Below are 21,414 nucleotides of genomic sequence, written 5' to 3'. Positions count from 1 at the left end.
TAATGCATAATGTTGATAATGTAAAATTGTTGCGGTTTTTCCAGTTTGTCTGTATTTTTCATTTTGTTTTTAGCTCTAAGTTTTTATGAATCTTTTCTTCTGGGAAAAGATGACCCATGCAAAATATTATTTCTGCCTACGCCACTGGACAGAACCCATAAACGCGCGGGGGAAACATGCAAACTCCACAGGATAAGACCCTCAACAGAAACATCTACAACTACACGGACAAATCCTAAAAAAATAATATATATACGTACGTGTTTTTATTTTATTTTATTTGTTTTAATTAAATTAAAAACCTTAATTTAAATTATGTTATATTGTTGTAAATTATGTTTCCATATTGTTATGTGCCTACGTGTCTGTTATATCGCAAAATGTTATCACAACATGTTAAAATACCTTACAGTGTTGTAAATGAATATATATATTTATTTTTTTTCTTCTTTTTTTAAACAACACATTCTAACCGGGTTACGAACCGGTGATCCTCCAAGTGTGAGGCAACAATAGTAGCCACCCTCTCACTGTGTGACCGTTATTTTTTTATGAACACTGATAGAATTTAACCAATATTCGGGTTTGTGTATTTTGATTTTATTTTGTGTCTAAGCTCACTGATCCGGATGTGAACCTATGCCACTTCCGCTTATCCAGGAGCCCATTCGGCCAAGATGGCGAGCGGAGGAGTGTCCGTCGCTTCGCTGTGGACCGAAGTGAACCGCTGCGGTCAAAATGGAGACTTCACCAGAGCCCTGAAGGCTTTGGCAAAAAGTAGGAAACGATTCTTGTCAACTTTACTCCGAAAAGGTCCAACAGGAGCGGTTAAGAGGCGAACAGACTGCGCGTGTCTCCGGTGTGCGGGTGTCGCAGGGCCAGCTGTTAGCATGTAGCTAGGCTAGCGGCTGTTCGACAGCGTCTTGCCACATTTTTTTGTTTTTACAAACGCCGGCGAAGCTTTAATAACCAAACTTCTGCTTATAGAGGCGCGTCCAACTGACGTGACGTCACATTTGGATTATTGTGTTTTGCGATCCATGTGTTATAAAGAATCGATTTGCTGCCACACAGCTGTGCCGTGCTTCTTCAATCACTGACGTGTCCCTAGCATGACAGCCTGCTAACTTCTCATGGCTGGCAGCTGATCGGCTTTCAGTCCGCTGCAGAAGCCGCTATACTTCTCCTTTAAGGGAATATGCATGACGATACTGATACTAATCATTTATTAGGTTCCAAACACACTTTCGTGCTTGTGAGATCTTGAATGGGGAAACTCGAAAAAGGAGTATTCGTCTTCTTTTGTGTACAGACCAGGGGTCTGAGACCTCGAGTGTCAGAAGAGCCTTGTTTGACCCGTCCACACTTAAATTTAATTAATCTAGAGCCGCAAAACCTATTTGAGCGGTAAAACGAAGTTAACATCACTTATAACGTTGTATGTAAATAAAATATAATAACGAACGTCTGTTGAAAACACCAATATTATTGATGCCGTCTGTGTTTAAGCTGTTTCCCCCCCTGTTAATTGCTTAACGTAGCCTAAAGATCCAGAGATGCTCCACAATATGGAGGTTTTGGGGTGAAAGTTGACATAACTAGAAATGCCATGAGAAATTTGGTAATGATTGATGGCTGTTTTCAGACATTGAGCTATTAGCAAAACAACACAATTTGAGAAACCCACAGAATATGTTACCCAAACCTCATTTAATTCCAGTGTTGAATGAATTTCAGAAAATCCAATTATCATTTTGAAGTGTGCTGATTTTCAACAACTTGTGTGTGTTCTCTCTTCTGTCACAGTTTTGCATGAAAACAGAGAGGATGTGACGGCTCTTCAGTGTAAAATAGTTTGCCTTGTTCAGAATGGCAGCTTCAAGGAGGCCCTGAATGCCATGAACACTCATTCAAAACTGCTCGGCAGGTAAATGACAAGCTGTTATTTTTCTCTACCCTCTGCTAACTCTTATAACGGTTATTTTTATGTTCACAATTTTATAGAGTCATGCAACAGAAGGAAACTAGTCGAACAACAGAAATGAGAGTGAAAACTTGACATACTTGTATTCAATTTTGCTATTAGTATAAACTCGTTACATACCCTACAGTCAAATTGGAAACATGTCGAATACAGACCTGGACAAGTTGTTCGTATTCCCGCATGCCTTAAGTTTGTGATACAGTTATTATACAATTATTTATATAATATCTAATTTGTTTATTTTGTCTTCCATCAGTGAGGTTGTGTTTGAGAAGGCGTACTGCGAGTACAGGCTGAACAGAGTGGAAAATGCCCTGAAGACCATTGAAAGTGCCCCAGAGCAAACAGACAAGCTGAAGGAGCTCTACGGTCAAGTGGTAAGGATCTTTGATGAATAACCGAATTGTTATAGAGCTTTGGGGCGTCTGGCGACTCGGTTTGCTCAGAGCATCATGTTGGCAGGGGAAGCTCCTGGAAAATGGGCATCAGTGCCACTTTGAAAACGAGCGAGTGTTCATCAAGCTCTTGAAGATCCACAGAGACTGAGCAATACATCACGCAACCTGACACACTGAATATATCTAAGCCTACAAAAGTACACCCAGGTGGTTTTCTTCTTTCTGCAGCATTATAACCACTTTAATGTTCTGATAAACTTTCACTCAGTCTATTCCAGATCACACTTATATATGACAATCAAAGCATGAAAAAACCCCAAGATATTTAAGTTAATTAGCCTAGCCCCAGTCTTGTTTTACATGCTTTTATTGTGTCTTCCAAGCAGTGATCCACCTCTGCTGTCCTCAGGATCTTTGGTGATCCAGTGAAATGATGTTCAATTAGCCTGTCACAGACTATTGTTATATATGTATATATGCTGCTGGTGGATGTGAACGGCATCATTCCCTGCTAAAATGGTTTGGTCAGCTACCTGAACTCTATATCACTGTATGCAAACGTTAAAAAATCACCAAAACACATGATGTATTGTTTCCATTCGTCCATTATCAGATAACATAGAGGCGTCAGCTGACAGGATTTGTCTCTTGTCTTGTCATTTCACAGTTGTACAGACTGGAGCGCTACAACGAGTGCAAGTCCGTCTACACAGACCTGATCAGGAACTCTCAGGATGAGTACGAGGAGGAGAGGAAAACCAACCTGGCTGCTGTGGTGGCAGCGATGAGTCAGTGGGAGAAGGCTCCACTGGTAAAGACTGCACAGAGGATCATGCTAAATATCACTGGTGTGCTGTGATATTCATCACACCTTGCCTCACGTTTGTGGATTATAATCCCTCCACACTTTTTTCCTCGCTGCAGGAAGATCTAGGTCTCCCAGATTCAACATACGAGTTGTGTTACAACAATTCATGCGCTCTGATTGGCCAAGGACAGCTGACGGAGGCCTTTAATAAATTACGCCAGGCAGAAGGTGAGTCCCAGTCAGGCTTCTGTTTTTATTAAAATTACATTTTTGGGGTGATTTGTTGGTAACTTTGCTTTTTTCTTTCTTCAGAGCTGTGCAGATTGTCACTGGCAGATGATTCAGTAAGTGTTAGCTTTGTTGTTTTGTAAAGAATGTTGGCATCACTGAGTTAGACACTTCTATTTTTGTGGACCCAACCATTTAATATATATAAGGCATTAATTGTACTAAAATTCTCTTCTCAATATCAAGAAAGTAGATAAGAGAAGAAAACACTGACATTGCACATTGATCAAGGATAATCAGTGTCATTGCTGCTTCTTATTCAGGATGCAACAGAAGAGGACATCGAGTCGGAGTTGGCCGTCATCCACTCTCAGATGGCGTACGTCATGCAGCTGCAAGGTCGTACAGACGAGGCGCTGCAGCTCTATAACCAGGTCATCAAACTCAAGTAAGGCAGACGTTTTTACTGTCGAACCTTTTCCCCTAAAGACATAATGGAATTGCAAATGAGATTATAATAAGGGCTGAATTGTATTACAGTTTGAAGTGTGTCTCGGATATGAAGGCGAAAGTGTCAACAGGCATCAAAATGACCTTCTGTGTTTGTAAGCGAGTGTTTGATTCACTTTCAGGCCGTCCGACGTGGGGCTTCTTGCTGTGACTGCCAACAATATCATCACGATAAACAAGGTGAGTGGACGGAACGCTCGCCAACTATTACCTCTACTCACCCAATTAGACCAAAACATGAGGAATTTCTCATCCGGTAAAAAAAACGATTTGTCTCGTTCGATCTATGCTTCCACTTTCTACCACTTTCTGCCTGTGGATTCCACAGAAGAAGAAGAAGCGGTTTCCTCTTTGCCAAGTTTCTATAACGCTGATTTCACACTGGATAAGTGTGCACCAATTAGGGAACTAAAACTTATTTTGAAGTTCTGTGACAACTAATACAGATGTTTAAACTGGGAAGAAAAGTTCATTTTCAGTGTTAATTGTTGCTGTTAAAAAGGTGAGGGATCTTTAACCCACAGTAATTAATGGAAGACGTTTCTGTGGCAGCATTGGAGCATGACTACAAACTGGGAATTCACAATAAACCCCATTACTTCATTCTCAGCTGAACTCTGCCAAGCCAATAAAAGGTTTGTTTTTGCTCCGTCTGTTCCCTCAGGACCAAAACGTCTTTGACTCCAAGAAAAAAGTGAAGCTCACGAATGCTGAAGGTGTTGAATACAAGCTGGCGAAGAAGCAGCTGCAGACCATCGACTTGAACAAAGCTCTGCTGGCCATGTACACAAATCAGGTACGAGTTTAGAAGAGAAACCAGTTGGGATTCAGAGGAATGATTCCCAGAATGCTAATCATGAGTTGTTTATTGTTGTTTTCTTTTTTACATTGCAGGCTGACCAGTGCAGGAAACTGTCATCCAGTCTTCAATCTCAGAACCCAGGTCACCCGCGACCTGTCCTCATCCAGGTCGCTCAGCTGTGCAGGGAGAAGCAGCACAGCAAAGCCATTGAGCTGCTTCAGGTAGGAAAGTTCAGTCGGTCATCGGGGAATCTGAACATTTCATGTCATAATTATCCTTTATAATTATAATAAGTAACGGTGACGCCATGCTAACATTACATTCCTGTGTTTTCCAGCAATTTTCAGAACAGCATCCAGAGAGTGCGTCTGGCATCAAACTCACAATGGCACAACTCTATTTAATACAAGGTACTAACGTGTGTTTTATCAAGAGATGTGTTCAGAATCGCTCGACTCTTTTAGCCTCTAGCCTTTAGCCGCTTCATATGATTTAATTAAAATCTTGGTTCACAGTGGCTGATTTGTGTTTTGCAAGACTTAACTGATGAAGAACTCTGTTTTGATTTTCCCAGCTCATGTAACAAAAGCCTGTGATGTTCTGAGATCCATTGAAGAGTTCAAGCACAAACCAGGGATGGTAAGTTGCACTGATAGATTTTTTTTTTTTGTCACTCGTGGTGACGACTATTGCTCTGATCCCCACACCTCTTCCCTGAAACTGAGTGTGTTATTAGTTGGCTGGAGAGACCTCTAGTGGGCGAAATAACATACTGTGGGTTTACATTTTGCAGTGTTGTTTCTCAACCCGGAGAATCTAAAAATGTTTGTGACCCCGTAGCGTTAGAGAATGTGTGTTAAAGTCTTTGTTTGTTGCCTCCTCAGGTTTCAGCTCTGGTAACGATGTACTCCCACGAAGAAGACCTCGACGGTGCCATCGATGTTTTCAAACAAGCTATTGAACACTATCAGTCTGAACAGGTACGTGTCTAAAATGATATTGGTTATTTCATACTGTCTTGTTGAACTGTGGCTACTTTAAGGGTTTATTGGCAGGAATACAAGCTAAGATATATACGTTTTTCTCTTAGATTAAGCCTTTTTTATTCACTTAATATTGGCTTTATACTAGAAGCCAAATACTCTGCGTTATTTCCTGGTTACCAGAGCATGTTTCCACTGCTCAATGTTTCTTTTTCTTTCGTTTCCCTCTCCGTAGCCCGGGTCTGCTACACATTTGGCTCTTGTAAGAGAAGCGGCCAATTTCAAACTGAAGTACGGGCGGAAAAAGGAAGCTATTAGTGATCTGGAGCAGCTGTGGAAGTGAGTCACCCACCGTTCTGTCAAACAGTCCCAACACGTGTGCAGGGGTTTAGGGCAAAAAGAAAACTCATGATGTGATGTGGCTGCTTGAAGGAGCTGCTGGTTTTGCTTCTTCTTGCCAAGAATTAAGATCTTGATATTACGACTAATGGAATTATTGACCTATTTTTAAAACAGGCGAAACACCAAGGACGTCCACACACTGGCACAACTCATCTCAGCATACTCTATCGTGGACACAAACAAAGCCAAATCGTATCCTTTTTAATGTTTGCTGTGTATTTTACAAGTTGATAAACAGGAATTTATTGAGCAACGATTTAAGGACATTACAAAGAGATGACTGGTAAACTGCAGAAATCGTTCCTTAACGTTCCTCTTCAGCCTCAGCAAACACCTACCTTCTGCAGACGCCATGTCCTTCAACGTGGACGTGGACGAGCTGGAAAACTCACACGGCGCCACCTACGTTAGGAAAAAAGCTGCTAAAGTCACGGGAGAGACTCTGCCTAAAGAACAAGGGTAACGACTCCGTTCATCTCTGCCTCATCAGGATGTTGTTTAGGATGTTCATTTTTTATTTAAAAAAATGAATCCTCGTAATTTTTACTCTTATTTTTTCTTTAACAGCCAAGGTGAGGTCGAGGTAGAGATCAAGAAGAAGAAGAAGAAAAAGAAAGGTAAATGTCATTTACTCACCTTGGAATCAAACTCTGTTTTTGTTTTTGCTCCGACAGACGAAAATGCAATTCAAATTACAATCTGCTAATGGTGTTAACGGTTTGCAGGCCTCAAACTCCATATTACTGTGAAAGTGTACTGTAGTTTTGATTTAGCCTGTTCCTTTCATCTCTCCTCGTCTCTTAGATGATTTAAATATCATTGAATTGCCGCAAATTTATTTTCTTAGTAAAGGCAAAGCTGAAAAAAAAAGCACCCTTTATGGCTGCAACCAATAACTTTCTCGATTAATTGATTAGTTTTTAAGTTCAGTTTTTGATGCCTTTTTTGTGTAGTATGGTGCAAAGAAACCAGAATTCATATTTAGGAATTTGTTGTAATTATTATAACGGGACACCACTTACAACTGTACCATTCAGTTTAAATACATTTCTGACTCATGGATTATCATCTTAAGCTTTGTTTACTCTTCATTTCTGTATGTAGTTAATCATGACACCACCTGAGCCGAGTGTTGCTCCTCACTGACGCCTCTTCGTCTTCATTTTAGGCAAACTACCCAAGAACTGCGACCCTAAAGCGACCCCCGACCCCGAGAGGTGGATGCCCATGAAGGAGCGTACCTACTACAGAGGCAAGAAGAAGGGAAAGAAGAAGGAGCAGATCGGAAAAGGCACACAGGGAGCGACGGCAGGAGCCTCATCCGATCTGTGAGTAAACTCCACAGTCCCCGTGCATGTGCTCGTCACCTGTGAGGAAGGAGAGATTGTCTGGCTGCAATTTCCTGTAATTGAAACCTGGTAATGAATTCCTCTAATGGAGGAAAAAAGGGGGCGAGATTGTCCTTTGTATGTTTCGCTGCCAACGAATCCTCAGGAGATTTCCAGCTGCTGCGCAGGAGAAACTGTGCCTAAAATAAGAAATGACTCAGTCTCACCCCCGAGGATTGGATTAACACCAGGTGGTGTTAAGTTTGTTTTTAAAAATTTTCAAAAGAAACAAATCGGTAGACGATGAATGAGCGATCAATCTAAAGGATAAGCCATGACAAATACAACTATTTCTAATAGTGCTGGGCAACGTTAACGCATGACGCGTTTCCGTGACGACTGACGGGAAAAAGTCGTGCACGACGTCATGTTCACGGGACTCCCGATTGTTAAAATGAGTCTCTAAACCAACGCTAAACTTTAAAAACGGAGGCACACATACGCAGTACACGGGTACGCTGGTTATATGTAGCGCTGCTCTTTTTGTTTAATAAATGGACCGCTCCAGACTGTAGGCGCGCTAACGGCGCTAAAGGAGCCAAACGCAGCTAACGGAGCTAACTGGTAAACGGTGCCTGGACTCCGGTGCCTCGGCACGTAAACATGTCATTGCACACATTGTCTCATCGAGGTCTTTGACGACAATCTCTGACTGGATTCTGGTTCTCCTGTTTTTTCCCCAGGGATGCCAGCAAGACGGCCAGCAGCCCCCCTACCTCCCCCAGACCAGGCTCTGCGTCTGGCTCGTCTGCAGCCGCCGGCAGCAGCAGCAGCAGCAGCGTGGCCCCGCCACGGCAGCAGAAACCGGCTTCATCGGGGGCCACTCGCAAGAAGGCGCCAGCGAAGAAGAAGAAGGGAGGGAAAGGAGGCTGGTAGTCGGTGGGAAGCAACATGTGAGGCAGAGCAACATCATCATGAGAACATAAACTCTCTATTTTATTTTTTTTATTTTTTTTTGTTTCAGTGTTAATTTTAGTTTTGTTGTCGCCATTCATTTAAATTTGTAAACCCCAAAATCTCCCCTTGAACTTTTTAAAGGACAGTTTGAATAAAACTTAAAACTGCTCTTCACATGCTTATGTTTTCTTAGAACGATGGAGTTTGAATTATACGACCATAGAGGCGAGAGGGTAATGTCTTATTACTTCATTTAAAAGACACATTTCAAGTTCTGGTTCAGTAGATGGCTTTCAATCCTTGAACCCTGGCTTCCATATTAGCGTAGAAGCCACTCGGAGATTAAAATTCCAATATTCATCCATCCATTGCCTTATCTTTTGAGTGTTGTGGGAGGAACTGGAGCCAAACAGCCCATTCACACTTGGGGGTTATTTTAGAGACTCAGTTTAAACAAAACCCCAGAGAAGTACGCGGAAAAAGCCGAATTAATCATGCTTCTGCTTTCCAACTTCATCCAGAAGAAAATGAATCATTTCACATTTTACCTGGTGCATTACACAGATCTCCACTGTTTACTGCAGCCTCATCCAAGAGCTGGTCTCTCCTGTACAGTCGCAGATGGAGAACACACGAGTCTGAGCGTCTTCATAATTGTTCAGGCTTTCTGCTTCAGATGTTCTGGAACCTTCTCAGTGCAGGGTCATACTAACCTACACCGTTCTGTGTCCGTGGAGAGCCACTCCACATTTCTTCATTTCTTCAGGGACATGTACACGTGTCCCCGCTAATACTTCGATGAGCGCTTGCGTCAAGTCTCTACTTTTCTACACACGATGACGACTAAATCTCACATTCCATTCCAGTAACTGTGATTTCTCACTTGGAAACTTGTCCTCATTTGCGTCTCTCATCGTATTCTCTCGAGCACTGTGTTGTACATTTGTGGATATAGCAGTGGACTTTCCTCACATAATCTCAAGCAGGTTTATCGTCGGCAAATGGCAAAATGTATATTACTGTTCAAAAGTTTGGGGTCACCTATACAATTTTTTTTGGCGTTTTCCTTTAAAAGTCAAGTTGCAAAATTAATAGAAAATATAGTCATTGACGAGATTAGAAATAATGATTTTTATTCAAAATAATAAACACAATGTACCATTAGAACACTGGAGAGATGGTTGCTGGAAATGGGCCTTTGCAGTTGGAATAGTCGTTTACCACATTAACAATGTATAGAGTGTATTTCTGATTCATTTGATGTTTTATTCATTGAAAAAAAAAGTGCTTTCCCTTCAAAAATAAGGACATTTCTAAGTGACCCCAAACTTTTGAACGGTAGTGTACGTCACGCAGAACTCTGCCCCACAGAATGACCCTGTCCTTCGAAGCGCTATGTCTAATAGTGACTGTGATTTAGTGACATCTAGTGGTGAGAGTGCAGAATGCGACTGTAACGCACCACACTTTCCCAAAAGCAGCAGGGAACTACGGTGGCCTTTGCATACCAGAAAGGATGAAACGAAATCTAACAATTTAACATCATTTGCATCTCAAGAGAAAATCAGATGGCGCTTCGTAGCTTTTAGTACATATAAAAAACCTAGTTTGTTGTAAAGAACGATGCAGTCGTACAAATATGTTTATGGTAGTACATTCAGTTTCTGCTCATAAACCTTACATACTGGACCTTTAAGCTTGATCTGCACCTTTGCTGAAAAGAGTTTGGTCTCTTTTCCACACTTAATTATCAGATACATCACAGCAAGCATCTCTTGTTTAATATCACTCTGTGTGCTTTTTTAAATCATTATCAGTCATATTTATGTTGGAAAAAATACATATTTTTCTACCAGTCACACCTTCATGAGTTGACTTGAGCCACCTGTGATAAACCTGTGATTCTGAGAAAGCGTTGAGCTCATCTTGTCGCAGTTAAAACTCATCAGACAGTTTAATAACCTTTCAGGAAAATACGGCTGCTTCTGTGATGTGACTAAAAGTTCAGTAAAAGTTTGGGAGATTTTGTCTCAAATCTTTGTTCTGGATGGAGTAGTTTGGACGTCACACTTTGTTTTGTCTGTACGACGTCTCTTTTTAAACTGTCCCTTTACTTTCTTTGCGTTGGATGCATTGTCGAATAATATTTATTTTTGAATCCCCGTGTTGGTCTAAATTTGAGAGAAAGAGACTTTAAATTGTTGATTTCACCGTCGGATGATTGATTGCATGTGGAAACGAGGACAAAGACTATTTTGGCCAAACTCGTGTCCCGTTTTGTTAAGTCTTAATAAAAACCTTGACAACAGCGACACAAGACTTGTGTGTTTCTTACTTACTTACTTACTATCTGTAGGCCAATATAAAGATGAGTGTGTGTTTTAATATTAATATAGATAATATTGTTGTTTTCAGTTGTTGAGTATTGAACCCAGTTTTAGCGCAACGATTTTTCCTAAATGGAAGAGAAAGTACTTGATACCAAATGTCTACAATCTCTTAATTATAAATAATAATAAAAAAAAAAAAACACAAGACAAATGTGAGCAGAATCACACTGTATATAAAAAAATAAAATAAATGTATGAGTCGCGGTGCTGTAGAAACTTGTTTTAATATGCTTTAATAAGGACAATAAGTGCTCAAAAACACTGAAAATAGGAACAACATTTAACGCGAAAAAAACAATTAACGCACATGTTGCACATTGGCTAATTGACATATTTAAACCCCGCCCACTCTTAGACTCAGCTCTCGCCTGATTGGCCCACAGCGAGCCTCACCTGCATTGACTTTCCACTCCTCTGGGCTCGTGAAGGAGCTGTTATTTGCACGGTTGAACTTGAATCCTCGCGTTTGCTCGTCGTGGTGGCCGCCGCCATGCCTCGCGTGCGCCCCATTTACTCAGAATTCTTCTACGACCCCCTGACAGAAGATGTGGAGGAACTCCTCGCGCGGTTCCAGAACGCCGACTCTGTGAGATACCAGCTGTTTTCGTCCATTTGGAAGGAGATGTTGTTCTCTGACATCTTCGTGGGCGAAATGAGCATGTGTGAGATGAAGAGGTTCAGCAGAGTGGTTCTGGCCACAGCCATGAAGTACTTCATGCCGCCGTACAGCTACCAAATCAGAGTCGGAGGCCTGTATTTGTTGTTTGGTTTTTACCACGCACAGCTCACAATACCGCCTGTAAAGATTCGACTCGCTCTGAAGGACTGGGACCCGGTTCAGAAGTTCTTGAAAGACTCTGTGGACGGAGGTCACTACGACGTGGTCTACGTCTATCGGAAGCTCGTCTCGAGCAAAGCCTTCCACTACGTCGCCATGCCGCATTTCCTCACCTACGATAAGCAGAGGAAACCAAAAGTGGAGCCCATGTGCGCGGAGTTCCTGAGCAGAAGCACCGCGGTGCCGGACCTCATGTCCTCGGACGTCGTGGGGGAGCTGACCAACGTCCAGGACACGTATGAGAACCTGAAGGAGGCCACGGTGGAGGTCAGCTGCAAGGTCACCATGACCTACCCGGACGTGGCCTCCCGCCTCAGCGACTGCATGTCAGAGTTCGTCAAATGGCAGCAGAAGGTTTTCTCCCAGAACAGCAAGGACAAGGACACTGGAGATGAAGCGGGGAAACCAGGTGTGGAGGAGTCCAACAAAAACAAAAACAAAAACAGCAGCAGCAGCAGCAGCAGGGCCCAACTCCTCTCCTCCATCAAGAGCAAGAGCTACAGCAACTTCCAAGAGGCGTCCGGGTCGCGCCGGCACCGCCAGCCTGAGCCGGTGGACTCGTCCAGCTCGGGAGCAGAGCAACTTCAGGAGTATGCGGTCGTCAAGAGGAGGAAGAGGCCTCAATCTCTGCGAGCCCGCACCACCGAGAGCCTCAGGGTGGTGCAGGAGGAGAGCGTTCTCCAGACCTGGCTGCTGAGTGCTCCTGAGGGACAGGAGAAGATCCCAGTGAGGAGGATCAACCAGCCTCTGCCGTACAGAGCGATCGAGGATGGGTGACTTTCAGGGTCTGTTTATTGAAGTTTAGGCACTTTAAATTTGATTTAGAGCTGAATTTGAGTTGAATTATTTGAATTTTGTGTTTGTTTAGTTACAGCTTTGACAGTATTCAACTCTTTAATTTGTGAATAAATGCACTGGTCTACTTCTGTCTCACATTCTTATTCTCACCTTCAAATGCCAATGTATTTGAGTTAAAATGGTTTTATTGATATGTTTTTATTTCATTGATTTTATTACACATACACACATCACAGTTGTGGACAATTGTCCCAGTGAAAAGGTTTGTAATGTCCCTGATGTGAATGTTTTTAAACCCTAAATTAGGACATAAAACAATATTAGACTAATGCACAGAACATAACTATTAAACTGAAGTATTGTATTTATGCTGGAAATATCTCAAGTATTTCATGAAGCTTTAATGATAACACAAGTGCAATGTATTAAACATTTAAACCTGAACAGTTCAAGAACATTATAACAAGTGTATATATGTACAAAAGACAGTATTTGTAGAAATTATAAATGCTATAAAAGTATAGCGTATACCTGTAATGTTAAATACAATATTACGCTTATCGTATTTAACGCTTTTAATGGAGAAACGACAAAAAAGACTCAGTAACAACTGAGGGTGTTATTGTGTGTTGCAGTGACATCTGGCGGCCAAACTGTGGCACTGCATCAACAAAGGCGCTCACTTTATCCCGGAAGTAGGCTTTGAAGAAGTTCCTCGTGAACTTCCTGTGTGCGCTTTAATCCACTTGTTGAGGAGTAGACGAAGAAGAAGAAGCAGCAGCAGCGCGAGAGGAGGCGAACACTTAAGTTAAGACTTTATAAACACGCGTGTATAAAAAACTAATGGCCGTTTAACTGGGTTTTAAAGTGACGCCGGCAGCTGAGCACCATGATCGGTTTGAGAGAAGCCGGTTTCCTCGGCGCCTCCGTCGCTCTGGCGGGAGGAGTCGCTTATCTTATCTGGACTTACGCGTCCTCCACCGGGCAGAAGAAGCCGGGGAGCCGGTGGCCCGGAGAGAACGGCACCAGTCCCACACGAGACGACGACGACGAAGAAGAAGAGGATAAGAGGAGGAAAAAAGAGGAGAAGAGGGTCGTAGAGGAGGAGGAGGAGGAGGAGGAGGAGGAGGAGACGACCGAGACGACCGAGGAGATTATTGTGGTCTCTGCTGCCGTTGTAACTGCTGCACCTCCTGCTGCTGTTACCGCGACTAAAGAGCCTACACGGACACAGGTAAACGGTGTTTTTACTGTACTGACGGTGGTGAGAGGGAGAGAGATAAAAACAGAGACCTGTTGGACCTGCTAACAGGGGCGGGTTGTTTGACAATGCGGCCAACGGCACTGTCATGTAAAGCCCCCCCCCCCCCCCCCATAACTGCCACCATTTTGTGGCTGTTATGATGCAGTCGGAATTTCTGAGTTCCTAGTTGGAAATTTTTTACTGGAACACGCCCCCCTGAGGTCGGATTTCTAAAGCCCCGCCCCCACAGTAGAGTACATTGGCCAAATTATCCTGTAGTGTGAGGGATTAACAGACACCAGAATTAGAATTAAACATGTTTGATATTTATGATTGAACTGTGTCCGGGGGCGTGAGCAGAACCCTGCAATAACATGAGAGTGAGTTGACTGGGAAACGGATGTTGCAGATACCTGCAAGCAAATTTTGGACGACATACTATGACCTTTTTGTCAAATTTTCGACAATATACTATGGATTTTTTGTCAAATTTTCGACAATATCTAAAGTATGACTTTTTTTTGTCAAATTTTGAAATTATGACTTTTTTTGTCAAATTTTGAAAATATGACTTTTTTGTAAAATTTTGACAATATGCTATGACTGTTTTGTAAAATTTTGGACAATATACTAAACTATGACTTTTGTCAAATTTTGGACGATATACTTAAGTATGACTTTTTTTTGTATAATTTTGACTTTTCAAATTTTGGACGACATACTGAAGTATGACTTTTTTGTCAAATTTTGAAAATATAATTTTTTTTGTCAAATTTTGAAAATATTACTTTTTTTGTCAAATTTTGAAAATATGACTTTTTTTGTCAAATTTTGGATGACATACAAAATATTACTTTTTTTGTCAAATTTTGGACGACAGACTAAAGTATGACTTTATTTATCAAATTTTAGATGACATGCTAAAGTATGACTTTTTTGTCAAATTTTCGACAATTTACTATGGATTTTTTGTACAATTTTGGACCATATACTAAAGTATGACTTTTTTTGTAAAATGTTTACTTTTCAAATTTTGGAAGACATACTTAAGTATGACTTTTTTGTCAAATTTTGAAAATATGACTTTTTTTTGTCAAATTTTGGATGGCATACAAAGTATGACTTTTTTGTCAAATTTTGAAAATATGACTTTTTTGTCAAATTTTGGACAATATACTATGGATTTTTTGTAAACATTTTAGGCAAAATATACTAAATTATGACTTTTGTCAAATTTTGGACGATATACTTAAGTATGACTTTTTCTCAAATTTTGGACGACATACTATAGTCTAAGCATAAACAGTATTTCTCTGTTAATGAAAATGCCTTTTACATCGTGTTCAGTCAGAGTTTGGTTTATAATCCTCGTGAAAGCCCTAATCTGTTTGTTTACTCGTCTTTGTCTTTTGCTGCAGTCCCAGCCGATGCAGCCGAGGGGGACCCAGGTTCTGGTTCTGGGTCTGGAAGGAGCCGGTAAATCCAGTCTTCTTCACAGTCTGGCCACGGGCAGCCTGGAGATAGACCTACAGCCGACGCAGGGCCTCAACGCCGTCTCCATCAACAGAGAGGACATGCACCTGGAGCTACTGGAAAGTGAGTGTGGTTCTGTGGTGAGTCTCAGTCGCAGGAGACAGAGACGGTGAACGTGGTGTTTTCTGTGTGTTTGTCAGTCGGAGGTAATGAGGAGCTGAGGCCGTACTGGCAGAAGTACATGTCCAAGGCTCTGCTGCTCGTCTTTGTGGTCGACTCGTCCGACGCGCAGCTCTTCCCCGTTGCTAAGGAACATCTACACGAGCTGTTGGCCTCTGACCCCTGCCTGCCTTTAATGGTGCTGGCCAACAAGCAGGTGAGCGTGACAATAAAAACACTCCACATTGTTCGTAGACAAAAGCCTGTCAGCCTCTTATCCTCAAATAACCTGGTTAGGCTTTTTTCAATTGGGCTTAATGGTTGTTTTCATAATTTATTAATTTGTTGGTTATTTAATCAAATAATCGAGTACTTGTTTGGTCCAGAAAATGCCAGAAAATGTTGATCAGTGTTTGTCAAACCTGGAAATTATGAACTTCTTGAATGTCTTATTTTGTCCGCAAACCAAAATGATTCAGTTTTTAAGGATTTCTTTGTGATATGGAGCAAAGGAACCAGAAAATATTCACATTTAAGATGAGAAAAAGTCAGAGAATCTTGTTTTAATTAATGAAAGAACACCCAAACTGATTTAATTGATTATCAAAATAGTTGACAATTAATTTAGTCATCAATTAATCTAATAAAATGTATTAGATTAATTGATGATTAACAATTTAATTGTTCTAAAAAAGTCAGAAAAACATAAATAACAATCAATAATAGCATAAAAATCATACTTGGAACGAGGAGATCAGCTTTAAACAAGCAATTTTATTTGTGTGTGTGTGTGTGTGTAAAAATAATATAAAACATTTATTTCCCTTGATTCCTGGGGAAATTGTCCCTTTTTGGGATTTAATACGTCTCATCTTCAGGAAAAATATGAATCCCGATGACGCACTGCAGCTTTAAGTAATAAAGAAAACAAACATTGTCATAGAGAAATATTTTTTTGGATACCGTTGTTGTTGAACACCGTGTTAATAACGCTGATATTTAATCCGACTGAAAACGAGTCGCTGTGTGTTCGCATCTTGATGTTTTTCTCTCTCCCTCGCGTTTCCAGGATCTGCCGAACGCCTGCAGCATCACCGACCTCCACGACGCGATGTCCCTGTCCGAGGTCGGAGACCGCAAGCTCTTCCTCATCGGCGCTCACCTGAAGAAGGGGGAGGCGGAGCTTAGCTCAGGTGTTCAGGACGCGTGCGAGCTGATCGTGCAGATGGTTTGTGAGGGCAGATAAATCCCCGGTTACAGTCCGTTACATGTTTTTTTTTTTTTTTTTTTACTCTAATCCTGTTTTCTTTGCACTTTATTGTTGTCATCGCGCCAGGTTGGTTAAAAGTAGAAAATATATAAAGTATTTGTGATAAGATTTTACAGTTGGGGTTTAAAGAAGATTATTTAAGGTTCACAAAATGATGTTCTTTTCTCAGACGTTTGTGTTTGACAGCTTTTTTCCCCCCAGATTTAACCCTCACCAAAAATGCATTTTATTTTTCCCCATTTCATGATATGTAGACGGTTACCGTGTTACTTTTAAAGTCTTAATGTCAATAAGTGCTGATGCCTGTGAACCTGTTAGCAGCTTTATCACCAGCAAAGAGCTGCAGTAACTGTTTTATCTTTAGAATTTGGACACAGATCACGTAATACCTGGAGAAAAGACCTGAAACTGCTCAAGATGTTCATGAAAAAATGTATATATATTGACCTAAGATCCCGACTCACACTTGACTACGCGTCCGTGTGTACGTAGAGGTTACGTTATGGCCGTTATGGTCTGTGTGCCGGCGCTGAAATTTCAAAGCAAAATCCAAATTGCGGGAAGAAACGGAGATGAGAAATGTGCGTGACGTAATCTCTAGGTGTTGAACGTTCTTATTTTTCATTCTCTGATGTCAGTTTGCAAACTCAGGACTCGGATTCAGACAGAAAACACGACGACATCATGTCAAAATAGTCGAGTGTTGTTTTAAAGCTTTAATACAAAGTTATTAACGTTTTTTGTTTTTTTTTTTAAAGGGGGGAATCGGGAGCATCCTGACTTTCCTAAGCTTTGATTGTACTGTGGGACGACGCTTTAATGTGCACACTTTTTATGAATGATGTTAAAAATGTGAAAGAGCACTTTCTTCTCAACATTTTCTAAAGCCAAAAACAGTTCCTATGTAAAGTATTATGTGAAAACAGATCCCTCGCAGTCTTACTGTCCAGTTCTAATTTAGACCGTTACAGTTTGTTTGTTTGCGTTTGGATCACGTTGTAAACCGATCGCGCTCCTGAACCAAACTCCATAGAGAAAACTGTCGATTTTACACCACCGCACACGGAGGTTGTTGATCCACTGCTGCCTCCATCAAGTTTAAATTAGTTATTTTTGTGAATTCTGTTTGAAATCCTTCATTTGGATTAAAGTCAGTGACACAAACCGACCAGAGGGGGCAGCAGTAGAGCAGCAGCTCCCGTGTCCCCTAGAGCTAAAAACGCTGTTTTTCTCAATGGAGTTTGGTGTGTAAGAATGCAAACTTTAGTTTAAAAACCATGTGGCCAGAGGGTCGAAAAAAACATTTTCAAGCTTTGTACAGTTTTTCACATTTAAATAAAAATGTCTCCAGTGAAATGTTGTCGTGTTTTGCTTTGTTATTGTCTGTATCGATCAGGACAGACCGATAATTGACCGTATTGCACACATTCGCTGTGCGTCTGATTAAAATGCAGTAGCAGTCTGTCCTGACCTCATCGTATCGCTTTCAAAGTGCTGCCTTCGGAAGTCTTGAGACGCAGAACACATTGGTGTTTTTTTTAACCAACGCAGACTCCAGTTTCAAGGAGTTCATCGGCTGCAGCGTTGGTTGCTAGGGACTCGTGGCTCCATAGCAACAGCGGGAGATCAGTGTGACACTTCCCCTGCTCGGAGGCATCGCCGCGGGTCAGGATGGAGTCTGACAGACGAGGTCAATTTCACTTCACACATAATATTGTCTTAATATTTCCAGTCACTTCATGTGTTGTTGTTGTTGTTTTTGTTTTTTAATTTCAGCAGGTGTCCAGTCCACTTTTGGTCCATCACACAGGTGAAGTAAATGAAAAGTCTTATGTTTTTTTAAATACAGGCACTGAGAGTGAGTCAGTGTAATGTTAAGTTAGTGTAAAAGTAAAAGACAGATTCAAGGAAAAATCAATGTAACATAGGACACAGAACAGTGGAGTTTTTCTATCTGTTTTATTGTAGTTTATATCTATGTATTTTTCAGTAATAGTTGCAAATAGTTCATATTTAACTATATGATTGGTAATATTATTATTAGTCAGAATAAAAATAATTAATTCAAGAAGAAAAAATTGAAGAAAAAACAGTGCAGCGTCAATTGCTTGGTACACTTAAAGGGATCGGTGAAGTTTATTCTATTTTATTTATTTATTGTGTGAGGAACTGACCCATAGTTGGTGCTGATGCTGGATTTTAGCCACTTAAAGGCGCCATTTGTAAGAATGTGGCCAAAAACGGTTACTACACCCAAATTCAAAATACCGAGGTCTTTTAAGTCACGTTTTCTCCGCCATTGTAGCTCAGACGTAACTGGCAACCCATGGTTGCTCGGCAGCTGAGACTCTACTGACTGCAATGATTGGTAGACGGCGGTAGGTGGCGCCACATGCCGAAACGTGATTTAATAACATAAACATGATTTGCAGTCTGCAAAATACATATTTTTAATGCAAATATTTTGTCTGTACTGTTGTTGTTGGTGAGTTCAGTTTGTTATATGAACATTATTCCTGAGTCTCTGAGGATTTTATGGCCAGTTGATTTAGATTTATTACATAATGCACCTTTAACTAAACCGTAAAAAAAACATATTTTTTGACAGACAAACTGGTGATAATGAACCACTCGCTCTCCTGCACCAAAGTCACAGGGACACAGGAGCTGCTGGTCGACTGCAGCCTTGTTTTTTTTTACGTTCGTGCCACTCAAGTAAACTAGAATTAAATAATTTTAACACTAAAGTCACTGGTGGAGCGGGAACTCCTGTGTGCTGTGGTTTAAAATCGCTGATTTTCTCTATGGACTTTGGTGCAGGGAAGTTGGCGAAAGTATCGAAAGTGATAGAAAACTTTGGTTTCCAGTCAGAAAATGCTGCCCCCTGGCGAGATGAAGTGTTGAATACATTCTTAAAATAATCGTTGTTGTTTTGTTAAGTGGATTAAATCAGAGGGCCCACGGTTGGTGCAGTGGTTAGCACTCTTGCCTTTGCAGCAAGAAGACCCGGGTTCCTGGGTTTGAGCCCCGTTTGGAACAACTTCGGAACAAGGGCCTTTCTGCGTGGAGTTTGCATGTTCTCCACGTGTGTGCGTGGGTTTTCTCCGGGTTCTCCGGCTTCCTCCCACAGTCCAAAAACATGCGCTATGGGGATTAGGTGACTCTAAATTGACTGTAGGTGTGAGTGAATGTTTTTTTGTCTCTATATGTGGTCCTGTGATGGACTGGCGAACTGTCCAGGGTGTACCCTGCCTATCACCCAATGTCAGCTGAGATGGACACAGCACCCCCCGCGACCCTCTGGTGGAGGATAAAGCAGTAGATAATGGATGATGGATTAAATCAGGTTTTTACACCAAATGAACTGACATTTTTTGGGAGAATTGTGTCGGACGCAGACAAATCTCTCGACAGTTGTGTCTGTGCATTTGATTAGTGGCCACGGTGAAGTCATGATGATGATGATGAGGCAGGATCAGGTTTTTCAGATGTTTGCAGCTTTGGCACAAAGTAGAAAACCCTCAACACACACACACACACACACAGAAACGTAAAACCCACACAGTGATTGCATGTTCGTTCCCCTGTGGACCCAGAGTGCCTGAAATACACTTGTGTGTGTGTGTGTGTGTGTGTTCTTGTACTAGCAGCATACTGAGGACCAGTGAGGGTTTTAAACCAACAAAGTGAGGTAATTTTTACGGAGTGAGGACATTTTGGCCGGTCCTCACTTTGTTTTCATTGAAATCACTTCCTCAGGTTGCTATAACATGCTATACTCAATTTGTCAACATTTTTTATTTTGGACGACTTTTTCTCAAATTTTGGACCATAATTTTTTTTTTTCAAATTTTGGACAAAACTTTTTTTTTCAAATTTTGGACAAAAATTTTTTTTTCAAATTTTGGACAAAAATTTTTTTTTCAAATTTTGGACAAAATTTTTTTTCTCAAAGTTTGGACCAAATTTTTTTTTCAAATTTTGCACCAATTTTTTTTTTCAAATTTTGGACCAATTTTTTTTCAAGTTTTGGACCACATTTTTTTTATTTAAATTTTGGACCAAAAATTTTGGGTAAATTTTATTTGTTCAAATTTTGGACGACATAGTATAGAATGATTTTTTTGTCAAATTTTGGACCAAAAATTTTGTGTCAAATTCTTTTTAAGATTTTGCTTGACATAGTATAGTATGACGTTTTTGTAAATGTTGGACCAAAAATTAAAAAAATAAAATAAAATCGAAAAAGTTTTCCAGCCCTTTTTGCTCGGGGTGCTCCACCTGCAGACATTTTATGGTACTGCAACCAGTAGTTCTTTGTAGATGTCATTCATGAAGTAGATATTTGTAATTGTGTTGATTTATATATTATATAGTATAGTATATATAGTATATATATATATATTATATAGTGGAAATGCTGGTCCTCAGTATGCAGCAAGTACAAGAATGTGTGTGTGTGTGTGTGTGTGTGTGTGTAATGCTGATTTGAGTTCTCTGTGGTTTTTCTTTTTATTTGCTAGGATCTTGGAGCTGGCTCAGCACAAAACCTCAAAAACCATCTGGGCCACGGCTCCTCGGTGAGATGCTCGAAATCATGTGAACATTCCTTCCTACGTATGTTAAAACAAACGCACTTTTGTGGAAGTGGAAGGATCACAAAGGCCTCGGCTCATTTTCGGTTACATCATCGTTACATTAGACGTTTAGTTTGGTCGCTGATGGAATCACTGAACCCGAGTCGTTTTCTCTGCGGTCGCTGTTTTTCTTCCTGTTAAAAACCAAACGTGATTAAAGACGGACGCTGTGATGAGGTCACAGCCTTAGAATGACAAATTATTTC

The 21,414-nt window shown here is 40.9% G+C and overlaps 3 protein-coding genes across 3 annotated transcripts; all 3 read left to right on the top strand.

The window, feature by feature from the left end:
- Positions 1 to 663: 663 nt before the first annotated feature.
- Positions 664 to 8,574, top strand: srp72 (signal recognition particle 72). The gene is made up of 19 exons (XM_083891306.1): positions 664 to 777; positions 1,807 to 1,927; positions 2,241 to 2,361; positions 3,050 to 3,193; positions 3,307 to 3,418; positions 3,503 to 3,534; positions 3,742 to 3,866; positions 4,051 to 4,108; positions 4,593 to 4,724; positions 4,823 to 4,951; positions 5,068 to 5,140; positions 5,305 to 5,369; positions 5,615 to 5,710; positions 5,949 to 6,052; positions 6,230 to 6,307; positions 6,437 to 6,574; positions 6,683 to 6,732; positions 7,284 to 7,443; positions 8,187 to 8,574. The coding sequence occupies exons 1-19, from the start codon at positions 678 to 680 to the stop codon at positions 8,377 to 8,379; spliced, it is 2,031 nt and encodes a 676-aa protein (XP_083747432.1). The 5' UTR covers positions 664 to 677; the 3' UTR covers positions 8,380 to 8,574.
- Positions 8,575 to 11,280: 2,706 nt separating this feature from the next.
- Positions 11,281 to 12,405, top strand: LOC310928747 (snRNA-activating protein complex subunit 1-like; the record flags this gene model as incomplete). The annotated part of the gene is made up of 1 exon (XM_083891387.1): positions 11,281 to 12,405. The coding sequence occupies one exon, from the start codon at positions 11,281 to 11,283 to the stop codon at positions 12,403 to 12,405; it is 1,125 nt and encodes a 374-aa protein (XP_083747513.1).
- An 800-nt stretch (positions 12,406 to 13,205) lies between these two features.
- Positions 13,206 to 17,844, top strand: arl9 (ADP-ribosylation factor-like 9). The gene is made up of 5 exons (XM_083891386.1): positions 13,206 to 13,495; positions 13,541 to 13,660; positions 15,088 to 15,265; positions 15,343 to 15,518; positions 16,371 to 17,844. Exons 1-5 carry the CDS (start codon positions 13,316 to 13,318, stop codon positions 16,545 to 16,547), a joined length of 831 nt encoding a protein of 276 aa, XP_083747512.1. The 5' UTR covers positions 13,206 to 13,315; the 3' UTR covers positions 16,548 to 17,844.
- The last annotated feature ends 3,570 nt before the right edge of the window (positions 17,845 to 21,414 follow it).

This window comes from Microchirus variegatus (genome assembly GCF_963457635.1).
Source record: "Microchirus variegatus genome assembly, chromosome: 6".
Classification (NCBI taxonomy): Eukaryota; Metazoa; Chordata; class Actinopteri; order Pleuronectiformes; family Soleidae; genus Microchirus; species Microchirus variegatus.
The sequence above is the reverse complement of the archived record's forward strand: the minus strand, read 5'-3'. Positions and strand labels throughout refer to the sequence as shown.